This window comes from Melanerpes formicivorus, unplaced genomic scaffold (genome assembly GCF_026170545.1).
Source record: "Melanerpes formicivorus ecotype bairdi unplaced genomic scaffold, bMelFor1.0.p_v2 SCAF_1, whole genome shotgun sequence".
NCBI lineage: Eukaryota > Metazoa > Chordata > Aves > Piciformes > Picidae > Melanerpes > Melanerpes formicivorus.
The window spans coordinates 26,416,308-26,434,243 of NW_027142353.1; the positions used below are offsets into that span (position 1 = coordinate 26,416,308).

The 17,936-nt window shown below is 43.9% G+C and overlaps 1 protein-coding gene across 2 annotated transcripts in view; it reads left to right on the top strand.

Moving 5' to 3' along the window:
• The first annotated feature begins 1,577 nt into the window (after positions 1–1,577).
• ST6GAL2 (ST6 beta-galactoside alpha-2,6-sialyltransferase 2) overlaps positions 1,578–17,936 on the top strand; it is a 33,128-nt gene continuing 16,769 nt past the window's right edge. For both annotated transcript variants that reach the window (XM_068137633.1, XM_068137643.1), the window contains exons 1-4: positions 1,578–2,568; positions 9,100–9,197; positions 11,781–11,882; positions 13,394–13,568. In XM_068137633.1, the coding sequence (XP_067993734.1) occupies positions 1,623–2,568; positions 9,100–9,197; positions 11,781–11,882; positions 13,394–13,568 (1,321 nt within the window). In that variant the 5' untranslated portion in view covers positions 1,578–1,622. The remainder of the gene's footprint in view (positions 2,569–9,099; positions 9,198–11,780; positions 11,883–13,393; positions 13,569–17,936) is intronic.

Sequence of the window (17,936 nt, forward strand, 5' to 3'; positions counted from 1 at the left end):
GTCCAGTCTGTAATAAGGGAGGCCCATAGACAGTGGTGTTGGCAGTACTGGAGGCACAGTGCAGGAAGGAGGGAGAGAGCACAGAATGCCAGTGTTAGTGATAGTTTTTTTTATGATGTGAAAACACAGCCTTAGTTGCAGCTTCAGTCTAAACTTTGCATTCAACTTTGATGCACTTTAGCAGCTTGCAGGAAGGTGATAGGATATGGTGAGTGTGTTTTTGGTCACTCCTTGTTGGTCACGTGTAAGCATACAGTATGTTATTGGACGTGTGTAAGCTATGTGTGCTGTTTGGGTGAAGTATGATGAGATGATGGCTCCCAAGGCACAGGCTGTAAATGGAATCCAAGCCTTCCCCCTGGTCCCACCATTAAGTGGCCATTGAAACAAATAAGGGTTAGAAGGAAAACTCCTGAAGAAGGAGCTTTTCTTTAAATTCAGTTTGGGTAAAGGATCTGTCACTAAGCAGTACACTGAGGTAACACTGCAATGTGGCAACTGAGGCTGATGATGACTGTGGTGCAGGGTGGTGAATGATAAGGCTTATGACAGAGGATGGTTGGACTTTCCTCAGCCAGCTTTCTTACTGATACCTACATCAGCTGTTAAACAATTGAGTTCATGTAAAAGCAATGTATTAGTCTGTTTTTCTTGGAGCACATGCCACTCAATCAGACTTTATTTCTATTTTCTGGACCATTACTCCACAAACTGTCCAAAATCCCCAGATACTTGTAGAACACTAGTTTCCAAGTCTAGGTCTGACATCCCCTACCTACTGCCTTTATGTAAATGTCATTACTCTGAAGGCATGTTTTTAGTTAGTTGTGCCATCCATCTCCTTGGAAGCCTCTCACATGTTGATGTGCAGAACTCCTTCATGCTGCCTCAGTGTGTGTGCAGCATCCATAGCAGAGGTACAGCCATTGCTCTTATTTCAGTTGGACTGTGGATAACAAATGATGTGTCCTGCTGAAACTGTGCCAGTTCGTACCAGCTGAGGAAGAGAAAACATTCCCTTCTGACCTTTAGTGTGATGATCTCCCCTGCTTCCCCTTGATGACATCCCAAGAGCACCATTCTTTCCATACTGTGGGCAGAGGAGGCTTGTCCAACTGAGAGCTTGTGCTCCCTGCTTGGTCCCTTTGGGGACAGGCTTGCTCACAGTCTCATTGCTTAAGGATTTCCAATGGCAAAAGAGAAGGCAGCTAATACTGTCCTGACTGTTCATACATCAGGCATGGGTTCTGCTTTTGCTCTCCTAATGCTATGCTCAATATAGCAGAAGCAGGCAGGCACATGATCTCCCTGAAGGCAGGATCCAGTGTTACTGTAGAAACTGGCCACCAGCTTCTTTTGTAGCTAGCAGCTGTCACTGTGTGGTTACAGCCAAAGCTTGTCACTCCTACAGTGTCTGCAGGCTCTGGAGTTTGTTTCTGCTTCTGAATTCTCTGTGCTACAGCCTGGAGATTATTTCTGCACCTTCTATCAAAGCATGTTAAGATATTTCTGAATTGTACTTATTTTTAGAACTATTATTGATTAATATTTGATATTCTTTCCAGGTTTGATTTTCCTTGACCAATAATTCAAGGCACAAAGGAGCTGGTAAAGGCATTGCCATGAAACCTAACTTGAAGCAATGGAAACAACTCATGCTGTTTGGGATCTTCGCATGGGGTCTACTTTTTTTGGTGATATTCATCTATTTTACAGATAGCAACCCTGCTGAACCAGTTCCGAGTTCCTTTTCTTACATTGAAACTAAGAGGCTTCTGCCCCTTCAGGGCAAACAGAGAGTCATCATGGGAGCCATTCACGATCCATCATTCTCTGAAACCATCAATGGGAATGAAGTACTTCTTAATGAAGATCTCTTGGGTACGTTTAAATCAGAAACTGGTAGCATTAAGAAATGGACTGATTTAGAAGATGCTTTTAGAAATGAAGGTGAGTTTTTTCCATCTCAGATAGGAAGAAAATCAAAAAGTGCTTTCTACCAAGTGAATGATGATTATTTATTTGCTGCTGGTCAGCCTCAGTCAAACAACCACCTTCAAGAGATAACAAAATTAATCTCAGCCAACGAGGATAATCCAAAAGTAAATGTTTTACAGAACAACTGGAGCCATCAGAGAAGAATGAGGAGAAGGAGCACAAAGCACAGGAGAAACCAGATGCTCGATGAATCTGATGACTGGGATGGGCTATATTCCACAATGTCAAAATCCTTTCTTTACAAGCTTTGGAAAGGGGATGTCTCTTTCAAGATGCTAAACCCTCGACTCCAGAAGGCAATGAAAGATTATTTGAGCACCAATAAGCACGGGGTGCGGTTCAAGGGGAAACGAAACTCCAAGTTGACAGGAGACCAGCTATTCTGTGAGCTAAAAGAAAGGGTGAATGTGAAAACAATAGATGGCAAGGAGGCTCCCTTCTCCACTCTTGGATGGGAAAAGCACGTTCCCCAAATTCCACTGGGTAAATTGTATACACATGGTTTTGGGAGCTGTGCTGTAGTTATGTCTGCTGGTGCAATACTGAACTCCTCTCTAGGGGATGAAATAGGTGAGTGAAACACATCTATTCATGTTCATGTATGTGTACATGTAGATATTCATGTTTGTCTTTGAAAAGGTTCATTCTTCTAAAGCATAGGTCTGTAAAGTCTAGTTGTTCTCTATCACCAGCATTACAAGAATGTGAGCATATGGACTTCAGTGAAGCTGTTCCCTTTCAGGACAATGTAACTGACAGGAAAATTAGGCCTGAAGTCATAATTTGATTTTAAAAATACAGTAATGCCTTATGATATTATGGTTTATAAAGGAGGCACAGGTTTCATCAGATCTGCTGTATTTGATGTTTTGCTTCAGCTTTTGTTTATTTTTTCAGCAGATTAGAACCACGTCCAAGTTTTATTCTGCAGTGCTATCTTGTACCTGTCTCTGTCTTGTGGCGGCTAATAGAAAACTGCTTGTTGTATTGCTATCCCAGACTGAACTTTTTATCTCCATGCCAAGAAACATCAGAGTAGTCTATTCATCTCTTGCATGTTTAGAGTTCACAGACACAGAATTCAGACTCTTGAATAGCTACATGTGCTGAGGTCAAGTCCCCTGACCTATTTTCAAAGAGTGAATTTAAATGAGTTCCAAGTATCTCTGTCCATGTATTTTCCATTGCTGCACTGAGTCCCTGAGGTTGCAGGTATGCTGAGATGTTATAGCACACAGAAGTCTCCACTTTAAGGTAGAAGTCTTGTGGTAGTGATTCAGAAGCGTATTGTGGAGCCATAAAACTAATCAATGTCGATTTTATTTTTTCTTTTAAAAAATGAATGGTAATACTCATTGTAATGTCTCATTTTAGTTCTTTGTTTTAGTACTACACATGCAGTCTGCTAAAAGTACTGGAAGGGGGATAAAATGTATCAACAAAAGTTACTTCTGGAGCAAGAAAAGTTACCTCCTTGAGCTCTCTATAAACACCTTTTGATGTTTACTCATTAATCCTCCCATCTTCCAGGACTTCACATCCCAATACTTGCTTCATTGCACTGTGTCATTTCTTTGACACAGATGGGTTTCCCTTAAATCTCCAAGATGTATTAGAGCTGCTATCATTACCAAACTACTCTAATACTCCAGTGCAGCACAGGTACCTGGCCAGCTTACAGCTAAAGAAATCACACCAGAGTAACCCCCAGTTTAATAGGAAGCCTCACCAATTTAGAAATCTTTGGGGTAAAAATGCTTAACAGTTCCTCCCTCCAATGTGTTATTCTTGATTGAAACAAGAATCATCTGTTAGTGTTCCCCAGTACGCCAAATTTACGTCGGTATGGATTGGCACTGTGCTGGAGATTCCATAGCACATTGTGACGCATTTACATAATTACATATTACAGCATGTATCATGGCATATTTGGACACTCAGTTGCAGCTCAGGTGTGGACTTTGGTGCTTGATACCTGGATATGCTCCTCTGTGTACCCATTTTCTTTGGAACACTCTGGGCTCATACTAATTATCCGAGGAAGAGCTTTTGATTTAATTGGGAAATTGTCATCTGATGCCCCTAAAAGGATGAGATGCTGCTTGGTGAGGCCTACAAAGGAGTGTCAGATCTCCTCCTGCTTGTACAGGGAAGGGTGTAGGGCAGCAGGGATCACATAAGGTTTTTTCTAAGTGTCTTCCATGCCACGGACAGGTACTTGTGACTAAGCAGAGAATTTGGCCCAGAACAATGGGGAGGGAGGACAACCAGCTTCTTAGGACCGTCCCAGAAGGGCCTGTGCAACTCTGTGGATTTTAATGGTCAGTGCAGCTCATGAGAAGTGGTAATATACTGGAGACATGAGGCCAATGTTTCCCATTTAAAATGGAAACTGGAAGCTCTACCATCTGTTTGTATTATTACTGCTATGGCAAAGAAGTTATACATCCCCTGCAAATTCCATATAGTATGTGTTACAGTTGAGCTCTTGGCCATGCCTTTCCAACTTCACCTTAGTTCTTGATAAAGTGAGAAGAGTCTGACCAAAAAAAGAAAGATCAGACTGTGCAAGATGCTCTTTTTTTTCCCCTCTGTGTATGCAGCTGTAGAAGTCCTCTCCCACCAGGGCTACCAGCTCTTGGTTGAAAATGAAAACAGATTTGCCAGTTTGGAGACACTATGGGTGGCAGCTGGTGGTGCTGCTCTGTGGAGTAAGCCCAACACACATGCTTGAGCACCTCCATGTCCACAGGGACACAGCAAAGCCAGCATCATTAAATAGTGGAGAGAAACACTCCATGTGTGAGTTCTGGGGTTTTTGGCCATGGGCTGTTCAGCCTTTGTTGAAGTTGCTGCAAGCAAAAGAGGGGTTTACTATTTATCTTGAAAGGAAAAAAAAGGCAGCAGAGAGGACCTTTCTCTTCATAGGCCTTTAGCTCCCTCTTCTGTGTTCCTGTTAGAATCGCAAGCAGTAATGTTGATTTGTGGTCTGGCTTTTGCCCTCCTCCCCCCCATCTTCTGATTGTTTTTGAATTAAATTAGGTATGAAAGTCCTGTGCAAGTACAGCAAACACCCCCATCATGATCGTGCTATTTAATGTGAAACGAAATTATTTTGGCATAATTGGGAAGTAACAGGGTTCTGTGTTCAACCCCCAAACTTTTTATATCTTTAAAATGGTTATTTTCATATCACAGTGTATTATAGATTGGAATGGACCTCCAGAGATTATTGGGGCCAAACCCCCTGCCAAAGCAGGATCACTTAGGATAGTCTGCACAGGGCTGCATCCAAGAGGGTTTTGAAAGTCTCCAGAGAAGGAGACTCCACAACCTCCCTAAGCAGCCTGTTCCAATGCTCCATCATCCTCGCTGTAAAGAAGTTTCTCCTCATGTTGAGGTGAAATCTTCTATGTACAACTTTGAGCCCATTATTCCTTGTCTTATTACTGTGCACCACAGAAAAGATCTTAGCCCCTTCCACTTGACATCCACCCCTGAGATATTTACGCACATTGATGAGATCCCCTCTCAGTCTTCTTTTCTCAAGACTAAATAGCACCAGGGATCTCAGTCTCTCTTCATAGGGGAGGTGCTTAAGTCCCCTAACCATCCTCATGGCTCTCTGTTGGACTGTCTCCAGCAGTTCTCTGTCCCTCTCGAATTGGGGAGCCCAAAACTGGACATAGTATTCCAGGTGTGGTCTCACCAGGGCAGAGTAGAGAGTTAGAAGAACTTCCCTAGACCTGCTGGACACACCCTTCTTGATGCATCCCAGGATACCATTGGCTTTCTTGGCTACAAGGGCACATTGTTGTTCCATGGAGAACTTGCTGTCCACCATCACTCAAAGGTCTGTCTCTGTGGAGCTGTTTACCAGCAGGGCAGCACCCAACCTGTTCTATTGCCTGCTGTTATTCCTCCCCAGATGTAGGACCCTGCACTTGTCCTTATTGAATTTCTTGAGGTTTGCCTGCACCCAGCTCTCTAGCCTGTCCAAGTCATGTTGGATGGCAGCACAGCCTGATGGGGTGTCAGGCAACCTCCACCCCTCGGCAGTTTTGTATCATCAGCAAATTTGCTGAGGATACTCTCAATCTCCTCATCCAGGTCATTGATAAAGATATTGAATAAAACTGGACCCAGTACTGATCCCTGGGGAACACCACTGCCCATAGGCCTCCAAGTTGACTCTGTGCCACTAGTAACAACTCTCTGAACTCGGTTGTCAAGCCAGTTTGCAATCCACCTCACTGCCCAGCTGTCTATGCCACATTTCCTGAGCTTCTCTATGGGGATGTTAGGGGAGACAGTATCAGAAGCTTTACCTGAAGTCAAGTTATCTGACATCCACTGCTCTTCCCTCATCTACCCATTTGGTCATAATTTCATAGAAGGCTATCAGATTAGTCAGACAGGATCTCCCCTTGGTAAATCTGTGTTGGCTACTCCTGAAAACCTTCTTGTCTTCCCTGTGGTTAGAGATGACCTCCAGGATGAGCTGCCTCATCATCTTTCCAGGGATGGAGGTGAGGCTGACTGATCTGTAGTTGCGCAGGTCTTCCTTGTGCCTTTTTTGAAGACTGGAGTGACATTTGCTTTCTTCTAGTTGTCAGGCACCTCTCCTGTTCTCCAGGACTTTTCAAACATGATGGAGAGAGGTTCTGCAACCTTATCAGCCAGCTCTCTCAGCACTCGTGGATGCACTCCATTGGGGCCCAGGTATCTGTTTTTCTTTAGTTGGTATGAGACATCTCTAACCCAGTCCTGACTGACCAGTGGAATGTCTACATCTCTCCAGTTCTGCTTCCTTGCTTCTAGAGACCGAGGTTCCTGAGGGCTGGTCTTAAGATTAAAGACAGAGGCAAAGAAGGCATTCAGCAGCTCTGCCATGTCTGCATCATCAGTTACCATAATCTCCCATATCATTCAGTAGTAGGCCTACCTTTTGCCTGCTCTTCCTTTTATCATTGATGTATTTTAAAAAACCTCTTCTTGTTCTCTTTCACCCCTGTGCTGGGTTGAGGCAGCCCCCTTCCCCACCACTGGCAACAATAAACACTCAGACAAACGGATTGCAAAAGTGATACAAAGTTTAAATAGAAAGCAGTGAACACTTACAGAAAGCCAAAAGCAGAGTGACAAAGAAAGATCCCAAAACAGACCCAGAGAGATCCCATCCCCACCTGAGGGTACACCCAAGACCCCCAGGGCTCCTTCTTCCCCCTCCCACTGCTAGGCTAGTCTCAGCTGGCCAGATCTGAGACTGCCCATCCCCCCGTGGCCTTGGGCCTAGCCAGGCCCAAAGCCAGGAGACATCTCCCCCAGTTACTGGCTGACGGAGGAGGAAGAAAAGAGAAAGTGCTAGACTCCGCACTGCATCTCATAGTGGTGCAAAGGATTGTGGTATGAAATACTACATAATTTCCTGTGCCCACCATCCTGGGCTGGACTTCTGGACACAGGAAGTAAACATTACAGGGGGCACCCAGCTCAACCTGCAACAACCCCTCTGTTGAGATTCAGTTCCAGGAGGGCCTTTTCCTTCGTTGTTGCATCTCTACGTTCTCTGGTTAGATCTCTATAATCCTCCCAGTGGACTAGTCCTTTTTTCCACATATTGTAAACCTCCTTTTTATTTTTGAGTTTTACAAAGAGTTCCTTGCTTATCCATGCAGGACTTCTGCTTGCCTTACTTGATTTTTTTTTCTAAGGGAATACATTTCTCTTGGACTTGGCGGAGGTAACAAGATTAAAATCGTTTCTCTTAAAACCAGCTATTGCCATTATTAAGCTGTATTCTGATCATATATTTTGTGTTAAAGGAAAGGTTTTTCTTGATAGAAAGAACCACGACTGTCTCTGCATAGACACATAGAGAAAAGCCTTCTTAGCTTCTGAAGAGCTGAGCTCAGTGTATGTTTTGAAAAAAAAACAAAACACTTTTTTCTCAGAAACAGGATATTAAAGCAAGCAACTATGGCTGAGATTGGCCTGCTGTCTTCACGTCCCACAACATGTTTTTGTGGGAGTACAAGAAGTGTAGAGCAAAAATGTGAAAGGATGCAAGATCCCAGTTTGGTAGAATCAGGCCTGAACTCCATTGAAGCATGTGGATTATCTTTTGAAACTTCCACAACTTCCAGCTGTAGATAACTACGTTTTAAGTGACTAGAGAAAAACAGCTCTGTAAACTACCTGTGGGTTAAGGCATTACATGTCCATTTTGGCCTGAATCATATTCTCTGCTTCCACTGATAGAAGGGGTAAAAGTAGACCAAATAGGTTGCTGTTGACAGGGACAGTATGTTTCTGGACAATTAATATAATGTCTTACTCACCTTTTTTGGACTTTGAGATCTCCTTAAAAGAAACATTGGAAAAGTTACTATCTTTTATCCGGTGGACGCTTACACATAGTATTTACACTTGACCCATACTTCATGTAGCTGCTTTCTCTACTACATGACTCAGAGGTCAACAGCTTGTGGGGATGCTTTGACAATTCAGCTCTGTTAGATCTTTGCTGTCAAGGGATCATCAAGTTTCTGTGTGTGAGCAGGTTTCTGGATTGACTTTCCTACAGAGACTCTTCAAGACATGTACTAACCTTGAGGATAAGTACATGTTATGATTAATAGGTTTAAGGTAGTCCGAAATTTTCAGGTATTATAAAGTACTGTGAGGCACAAGCTTAGAGTTAGGTATTGTTATTCAAATGTGCAATTAGACATCCCTGCAATTAACATGCTTTTGCATGGAGTAATTATTTGTAAATTTTGCAATAGACATAGCGAATAATTGTGTGTACTGGGTGTACTAATAACCTTCCCACACTGGCTTTATCCAATTAAAAGACATATTTAAATATTACAGGCTAAATTAATAAGTGATTCTGAACTTTTTTTTTCCTGGTGGAGTTGATAATGTGTATGGCAGATGCAAGATGACTTTTTGTTCGTGAATAGTAGAATGTTCAGTATCCTTAGAATATCCAGATAAGAGAAATGTGTAAGTTTTACATTAGTTTAGATAATTTGTTTTATATTACTCTTCTATATTACAAAGAAAACTAAATTATCCCCTCATTTATGCTCCTAGATTCTCATGATGCTGTTCTAAGATTTAATTCTGCTCCAACTCGTGGCTATGAAAAAGATGTTGGAAATAAAACCACCATGCGGATCATTAACTCTCAGGTAAGGTCTTAGTTTTGTGAGTTCCAGTCAGTGTCACTTTTGAACAATATAACACTAATAACTTCTGAGAAAGCATTGAGTAATCTGAGAAAGAGATAGGGATTTAAGTCATGATGAGGAGTGGGTAAAATTTCTCCCTTACAGGGATTTTCACACTGCTGTCAGTGTGGAGTGATTGCAGTAGTTACTCGGTATCCGTGTTTCAAGTAATTGGTCCGTAAAGTTTCTTGTGTGTCTTACATCTGCAAAGGCTCTGCAGGGTGCCAGAGCCATCCGGACAGAATTTTCACCATGCTGCCTCCAGGATCTTCAGAAAGCCTGAACTGTGGGGATCCCAAAGCTCTTTTCTCATATTCTCCAGTTCTCCAATTATTTTCTTGCTGGAAGGTGAAAAAAATGGGAACTGAGTTGTCTTAATACAAGGTGTCATTCTTTAAAACATTTTAATGAACTAGTAAAAAAGTTTAATGTATATTGGATATATACCTAAGGTGAGTTTGTTCATCTGAAGGGAAACAGAAAATGGGATTTCTGCATATGGATGGCAACAGATAATTGTGCATTGAGCTACAGTGACACCTTATGGTTTAGAGCAGATTTTCAATATTGGGAAAAAAAACAACCAAAGAAAAGTCACCACCAGTGGTATGGATGGCCATGTAGCGTGCTCTGTACATTGTTCTGAATGACAGCAAAATGTTCATTTATTGTAATTCTTAGGAATTTGGTTTTTTGTCTTCGAGTGACTGCCTATGTAAAATCCATTATTGGTGGGTGTGTTTTCTGTGTTTACGAGTTCATATTCCTTGCCACTGCAGAGAGGACTGTTCACTGCCATTCCCTTCATACTAGTTTTGTAGTTCTTTGTGAGATTGCAGGACAGAGTCCTGGCAGGCTGGGGTCCTGGCTCCACCCTCACTGGGGTGGTAGTGGAGAGTCCCATGTTCTTTGCTGCTGCAGTGTACAGCTAACTCTCAACAAGGCTTCTCAAGAAAACACAAGGCATAGCTAAAATTCAGCCCAGGTTAGCTCACACAGCTTCCTCATAAGTATTTTTATGCCTGCCATCTTTTGGTCAGAAACCACCCATGATGCACCTGCTGAGAAACTGGTCTTCCCCTCTCTGAGAGTGGAATCTGCACAGACCACTTGATAAAAGTCACTCTCCTTACCAGTACTGAAGATAGATTACCCATGCAGGTTTACTGGGCCTCCTTCCTTACTCGCTGTTGGCATATCCTGCATTCAGTTGACTAAAAGGCTGCTATGGCACTTTTCTTCCCTCATGTTCTGTGCTGTAAAAGCCCAAAGGATGTGAAGGAAGCCAGCATAGCCACAGCAGATATTGTTATTCCAGTAGAATCTCATCTCATACATATGAATGCAGACTCACTAAGAGTGAAATTTGTGTGGACAATACCTCCAAAGGACTCTTGCTTAGTGAAAGGCAAGTGAGAGCTCCTTTGTGTGATAACTGCAAAATTGAGCTTTTAAAAGCTTGACCCTTTGGTCTGTTTACTCAGTACTCTCAAAAAAAGAGTTTACATTCTCAGGCGAAAACTGCTTTAAGAATTGGAGTTGGTGATGCTGATAACAGCATGACTAATTTTATTCTTCTTGTAGAAAGCTGATAGAAAGTCATTAAGCTTGGAGTTTATGGTAGGAAGAATATTGCTATGGCAACAATATTATTTTTCTGAAGAAAAATATGCATAATCAAATATGGCTCATTAGATCCTAAAGGGAAATGAAAATTAGTAAGAATTTATTTGTCTGGAATGTTGATTGGTTTCACAGCTACAGCAAATTCACACTGTTTCAACCAATGCTGAAATCATTCAGCTTAATCCTACCTGAGATTGAGTGTACCAGGGATGAGAGAGATCTGGTTAGGCATAGAGGGTCAAAGAAGGGACGAACCAGCAGAAGTGAAGAGCAAACTTCCAATGAGGCAGGAGGATCAAGGAGAGTAGTAGGAGATGTGGGAGGGAGTTACATGAGTGCAGCAGGCCGTAGCAATATGACAGCTACTTCAGAAATAGCCATATTGCATGCGTGTTCCTCGTGTTGTTTTTGTATACCAACTTCTGCAGTCAGGGTCTAATTTGCCTTTTTGGGCTACATGAAATGAAATTGACTTACTGTTGAAATGAGAAAGTAACCAAAAAGGTGGTGTTGGTGAAGACATTATCCTTAGTGGCTGTAACCCTTCAAAACAAGCTTCTCTGTATCTAAGAAGAGGTTCCTGCAGGCAGGCTGAAATACCATAGCTTTCATTTTCAAGATCCAGAATATACAGTACTGTTGATATACAGTCATGCAGCATCTCAAGTGGTCGCATCATATCCCTCACAGATGGAGAGTAATTCAGCATACTGCTACTTCAAACTGTCATGAGTGCTGTTTGTGGCTAAGCTCTTTTTTATTTATTTTTTTTTAACAAAACAAAATGTTTAAAATCAACCAGAATTAAAACAGAACAGTGGCATAGGGAGGACTGTTCTTTTTAGAGGAGGATTTTGCCATTTTTCTGAATCCCACTTCCTTTTAATGCTGTGCAATTCTTTGCATCTGTGTTTGCAGATTCTCGCCAATCCAAATCATCACTTTGTTGACAGCTCCTTGTACAAAGATGTTATCTTAGTAGCTTGGGATCCTGCCCCTTACTCTGCAAATCTGAATGTGGTAAGATGTGTGCTTATACCTTTTTTCCTAATCACTCTGTGAGCACAGGAGAAAATGAATGTGTTTACTACTACTGCAGTCTTCTGCTTCTCCTCTTTATCTGAGGAGTGGGGAATGAATTGGTCCAAAGCTTTTCTATTGGAATTGACTGCTCTGAGATGCTAGGATAAATGGATGATTGGGGGTTTTTTGATAAAATTTTGCTATTTTCACAAAACAGTGAGTTTTCCATGGGTTTTCCAGGGAGGAGACATTGCTAGATTTCAGAAGGAGGTTTTATCAGGAAAGTTGAAGAATTGCATCCATTTTTTCCCCACCTTCTCCTCTGCCTTCTCAGACAAAATATAACACCCTAATGAAAATCTCTCTGTTGTAGTTTGGGCTGGGTACCCTCTGCTACACGGGTGTTTCCTGTGTCCAGAAGTCCAGCCCAGTGGGTGGACACAGGAAATTAGGTTATTTCCTACCATGATGCCTTGCACCACTATAAGTTTCACAGCGGGGTCTGGCATTTCCTCTTTCCTTCCTCTTCGCCACCTGATAACTGGGGGAGAGATCTCCTGCCCATGGGCCTGGTTAGGCCCAAGGCCACGGGGGGATGGACAGTCTCAGATCTGGCCAGCTGAGACTAGCCTAGCAGTGGAGGGGGGAAGGAGGAGCCCTGGGGGTTTTGGGTGCACCCTCAGGTGGGGCTGGGATCTTTCTGGGTCTGTTTTGGGGTTCTTCTTGTCACTGTGTTTCTAGTTCTTTGCACACACTCACTGTTCTCTATTTAACTTTCCATCACTTTTGCAATCTGTTTGTCTGAGTCGTCATTTCTGCGCTGGTGGGGAGGGGGTCTGCCCCAACCCATTACACTCTCTTAGCGCCTTCCTCATTTCTCAAGCATCCTCCCCGCCAGTCTTGCTTTTGTGTCCACTCCCCCACAGCCATCTGTGCCCCACCATGTACCCTCTCACTGAAAGCAACAGACATCCATCTGGTTGTCACTGGGGGAGTCTCTGCTTTGGCTGGTGCTGCAGCTCTGGTGGATCGTTTGATCTGATGGTTCTTGGCAGGGGTTGCTCAGAGCTGAGCAGGCTGCAAAATAGAAAGTAAGCCTCTCTCTGCTGAACTCCCTTAGCAACAGATGCCAGAGGCTGCCTGCCTCCTACACAGGCTGCCATCAGCGTGCTTCATGTGCTGCTGCCTCCACGTTCAGAGGAAGGTTCGTCCCCATGCCCACTTCTTGTGTCAAGGCTCTTTGAACCCCTTGTTTAACACAGGCCTGCAAGGGGGAGATGATGTTGGCTCATCTTGCTGCAGTCTCTGCATGAAGAAGGGAAACAGAATAGCTCACAGCAAGGACTGGCTTTCTAGCAGAAACATCCACCAGTGAAAGCTGCTTTGCTACCTTTGCTTCTGTTCTGAGGAACCCAAATGAAGCTCATTAATGTTATTGTACATGTAGTGTTTGAAACACATCTGATACTATAAGATTAAAAACCAAATTCTTACTTTTTTCCTCCCAGTGGTATAAGAAGCCGGACTACAATCTGTTCACTCCCTACGTCCAGCATCGCAGGAAGAATCCAAACCAGCCATTTTACATTCTCCATCCCAAGTTTATATGGCAGCTCTGGGACATCATTCAGGAGAACACTAAAGAGAAGATACAGCCCAACCCTCCTTCTTCAGGTTTTATTGGTAGGTGTATCAAAGATGGGCCCAACTGACATAATAGAGTAAAAATAATTTTAAACTTGTAAACGAGTACATTGCCTGAAGATCAAGCCCATGCACATCTACTGTAGCTTCTTGGTGCTCTATGCAGAAATAATGTCTGGCTAAAGCACACAGTGTGAGAACTAGAAAACAGCTGGGTGAATTTCCTGTTCTGCTTTCTTGCCCTTCACATCCATATTTATAAAACATACTTGTATCTGTGAGAAATTTGTACTATTCTATATGAATTTCTGCTGAGCCCCTGCACTGTTATGAAGTTCTTTGTTGTGATCATAGAGCAGACAGCTTTGGTGCATCAGACAATTGAAAGCAGATCATACAGACAGAGTGGAATGGAGTGGAGTGGAATGGAGTGGACTGGAATGGAATGGAATGGAATGGAATGGAATGGAATTAAACAGGTTGGAAAAGACCTTCGAGGTCATCAAGGCCAGCCTATCACCCAATACCATCTTATCGACTAAACCATGGCACCAAGTGTCTCAGCCAGTCTCCTCTTAAACACGTCCAGTGACAGTGACTCCACCACCTCCCCAGGCAGTCCATTCCAAGGGCCAATCACTCTTTCTGTGAAGAACTTCCTCCTAACCTCGAGACTAAACCTCCCTTGGTGCATCTTGAGACTGTCCTCTTGTTCTGGTGCTGGTTGCTTGGGAGAAGAGACCAACCCCCATCTGCCTACAACCTCCCTTCAGGGAGTTGGAGAGAGTAATAAGGTCTCCCCTGAGCCTCCGTTTCTCTAGGCTAAGCAACCCCAGCTCCCTCAGCCTCTCCTCACAGGACTTGTGCTCCAGGCCCCTCACCAGCCTCGTTGCCCTTCTCTGAACATGTTCAGCAAGTCAACATCTTTCCTAAACTGAGGGGCCCAGAACTGGACACAGGACTCTTTATTAGAATAAACTCTTTATTAGAATAAACCAAACCAGGTTGGAAGAGACCTTCAAGATCATCGTGTCCAACCCATCAACCAATCCAACCCACCCAAACAGCTAACCCATGGCACCAAGCACCCCATCAAGTCTCCTTCTGAACACCTTCAATGACGGCGACTCCACCACCTCCCCGGGCAACCCATTCCATAGCGCAATCACTCTTTCTGTATAGAACTTCTTCCTAACATCCAACCTGAACCTCCCCTGGCGCAGCCTGAGACTGTGTCCTCTTGTTCTGGTACTGGGTGCCTGGGAGAAGAGACCATCATCAGCCTGTCTACAACCTCCCTTCAGGTAGTTGTAGAGAGTGATAAGGTCACCCCTAAGTCTCCTCTTCTCCAGGCTAAGCAGCCCCAGCTCCCTCAGCCTCTCCTCATAGGGCTTGTGTTCCAAACCCCTCACCAACTTTGTTGCTCTTCTCTGGACTCGTTCCAGCAAGTCAACATCCTTCCTAAACTGAGGGGCCCAGAACTGGACACAGTACTCGAGGTGTGGCCTAACCAGTGCAGTGTACAGGGGCAGAATGACCTCCCTGCTCCTGCTGGCCACACTGTTCTTGATGCAGGCCAGGATGCCATTGGCCCTCTTGGCTGCCTGGGCACACTGCAGGCTCATGTTAAGCCTACCATCAACCAGCACCCCCAGATCCCTCTCTGCCTGGCTGCTCTCTAGCCACTCTGACCCCAGCCTGTAGCACTGCATGGGGTTGTTGTGGCCAATGTGCAGAACCCGGCATTTGGATGTGTTAAATCTCATGCCGTTGGATTCTGCCCATCTGTCCAGCCTGTCCAGGTCTCTCTGCAGAGCCTCTCTACCCTCCAGCAGAGGGGCACAATGACTTCCCTGCTCCTGCTGGCCACAATATTTCTGATGCAGGACAGGATGCCATTGGCCTTCTTGGCCACCTGGACACATTGCTGGCTCATGTTCAGCCTACTGTCAACCAGTACCCCCAGGTCCCTTTCTGCCTGGCTGCTCTCCAGCCACTCTGAACCCAGCCTGTAGCACTGCATGGGGTTGTTGTGGCCAAAGTGCAGCACTCAGCACTTGGACTTGTTAAATGCCATCCTGTTGGACTCTGTCCAGCCTCTCAAGGTCCCTCTGCAGAGCCCCTCTTACCCTCTAAGAGATCAACACCTGCCCCCAGCTTGGTGTCAGCTGCAAATTTACTGATGATGGACACAATCCCCTCGTCAAGCAGGCCAAGCTGTATTCCCTGAACAGGTCAAGGAATGGGATTTCCCATGCACTCTTATAGCATCCAGTGTTCCATCAGAACGTGCCCAAAGCATCCATCTTCTTCTTACACTTGAAAGAATATAATTTCACACTATTTTGTGGTTCTTCCTTAGCATTTCTGGGGATAATTGAGCACTGTATCCACTGTTCATAGAGCATAAGGACTTACCTGATGCATAGCAGCTCCTGATTGTAAATATGTAAAGGATGGAAGTAATCAGAATAGCAAGGCTGAGTCAAGATCTTTCTTGCTCAAACTTCTACAGATACAGAGCACAAGACAGCTTCACATACCATCTTCTGCTTTGGAAACTCTATCCTTTCCTCCTTGTGCTTGCTGCAGTCAGAAAATGCCCTTTTCTTTCTTTCTATCTGAATCTGTGAGCAAAGGTATCCAAGATTGAATCCAATGTGGGAAAACGAGTATTTATTTGGGGCTCTGTATGCACTAGTGGCATCCAGGATATTGTGGGGTCACCAAAGGCATTAAGGAAGGTGCTGAAGCTCTTGGAGGGACGTCATAAAGGTGTCTGGGAAAAGTCTGTCTGTGACCTGAGTTGTGTTTGCCTGGAGCATGAGTGTAAAGAGGAGGCCTTGTGTTTTGGAGGCGATAGCTTGGCAGTTGCTTACTTCTTGAAGTGAGATTTTTGGAACCTGCTTGTAAAAATTCATGAGGAGAAGATTGCTCATGTGGAATGATCTCACCAGCTGCATTCACATTTTTCAAAGCATTTCTTGGAGTAAGAAATTTTTTGATAAAAATAGGTAACAGCAGCTGATCACAAGAATAATGAAGACAATCACTGTAAGGGCAATGTCATGTCCGTACTTCCACCATATATCAGAAACACTTTAAAAGCTTTCTTTGAAGAAGCAGAGTTCATTTTACTATAAGAATTGAATAGTAGCCTTCAACCCCAGATGTAAATGTTCCTGAGAAAAAAGATCGTTCAAGCAGAGAAAGCTTTGAAAATACCAAGTATTAAACAAGCAACAACATTAACCACAAAAGCTGTACAAATAAATGCACTCTGTGTGCAAAAGCAAATTTACCTCCTCCTTTACTGGAAATTTTATTGACATTGTTCTTTTCCAAAGTATGTGCATAGACATTTCGGTAATGCTGTTATTAGCTTTTAGAAAAGAAGGCAGCAAGACAAGCTTTTGGGGACTTAGATCTGCCTTATTTTATAACGAGCTACTGTTCTCATAGTTACATTTTAAATATTTTGTTAGGGAGAGGCTTTCTGATTGAGTAACCTTATTGAGAGGATGCCTATAGATTGCACATGTAACATAATAAAGACTGTGAGGCAACACAGAAATAGCAACTGAGTATTGTGAAAGGTAGACACAAAGGGCAAGAGAAAGCATGAAAAATACAATGCAGCTTGGCAGAAATCTGAAATGTTGGTCTTCAGATCAGGTATCTCTCAATTCATGCAGTGAATAATCCAATTGGAAATGAAGCTGGCAGACACAATTGAGTGTGCCTGTATGAAAAGTGTATCCCGAATACCTGATTCCTTCAAAATATATGCAGTTATTTCCTAGAAAATTAATCGTAAGAATGGGGTGTGACGGCCATCATAAAATACGAATCTTAATTTCAAAAAGATAATGGGGAAATGGTTTGTTAAACAGCCATGCTGCTATGGGATCCATCCTAGGGTGCTGAGAGAGATGGCAGGTGAGCTGGCCAAGCCACTCTCCATCATCTTTCAGCAGTCCTGGCTCACTGGAGAGGACTGGAAGCTGGCCAATGTGGTGCCCACCCTCAAGAAGGGCCGGTTGGATGAGCCAGGGAATTATAGGCCTGTCAGCCTGACCTCAGTGCCAGGCAAGATCATGGAACAGGTCATCCTGAGTGCAATCACACAGCACTTAGAGGATGGCCAAGGGATCAGGCCCAGCCAGCATGGATTTAGGAAGGGCAGGTCCTGCCTGACCAACCTGATCTCCTACGAGCAGGTGACCCACCTGGTGGATGTGGGGAGGCCTGTGGATGTAGTCTACCTGGACTTCAGCAAGGCCTTTGACACCGTCCCCCACAGCAGACTCCTGGCCAAGCTGTCAGCCCATGGCTTGGACAGCAGCACTCTGAGCTGGTTTAGGAACTGGCTGGAGGGCTGAACCCAGAGAGTGGTGGTGAATGGTG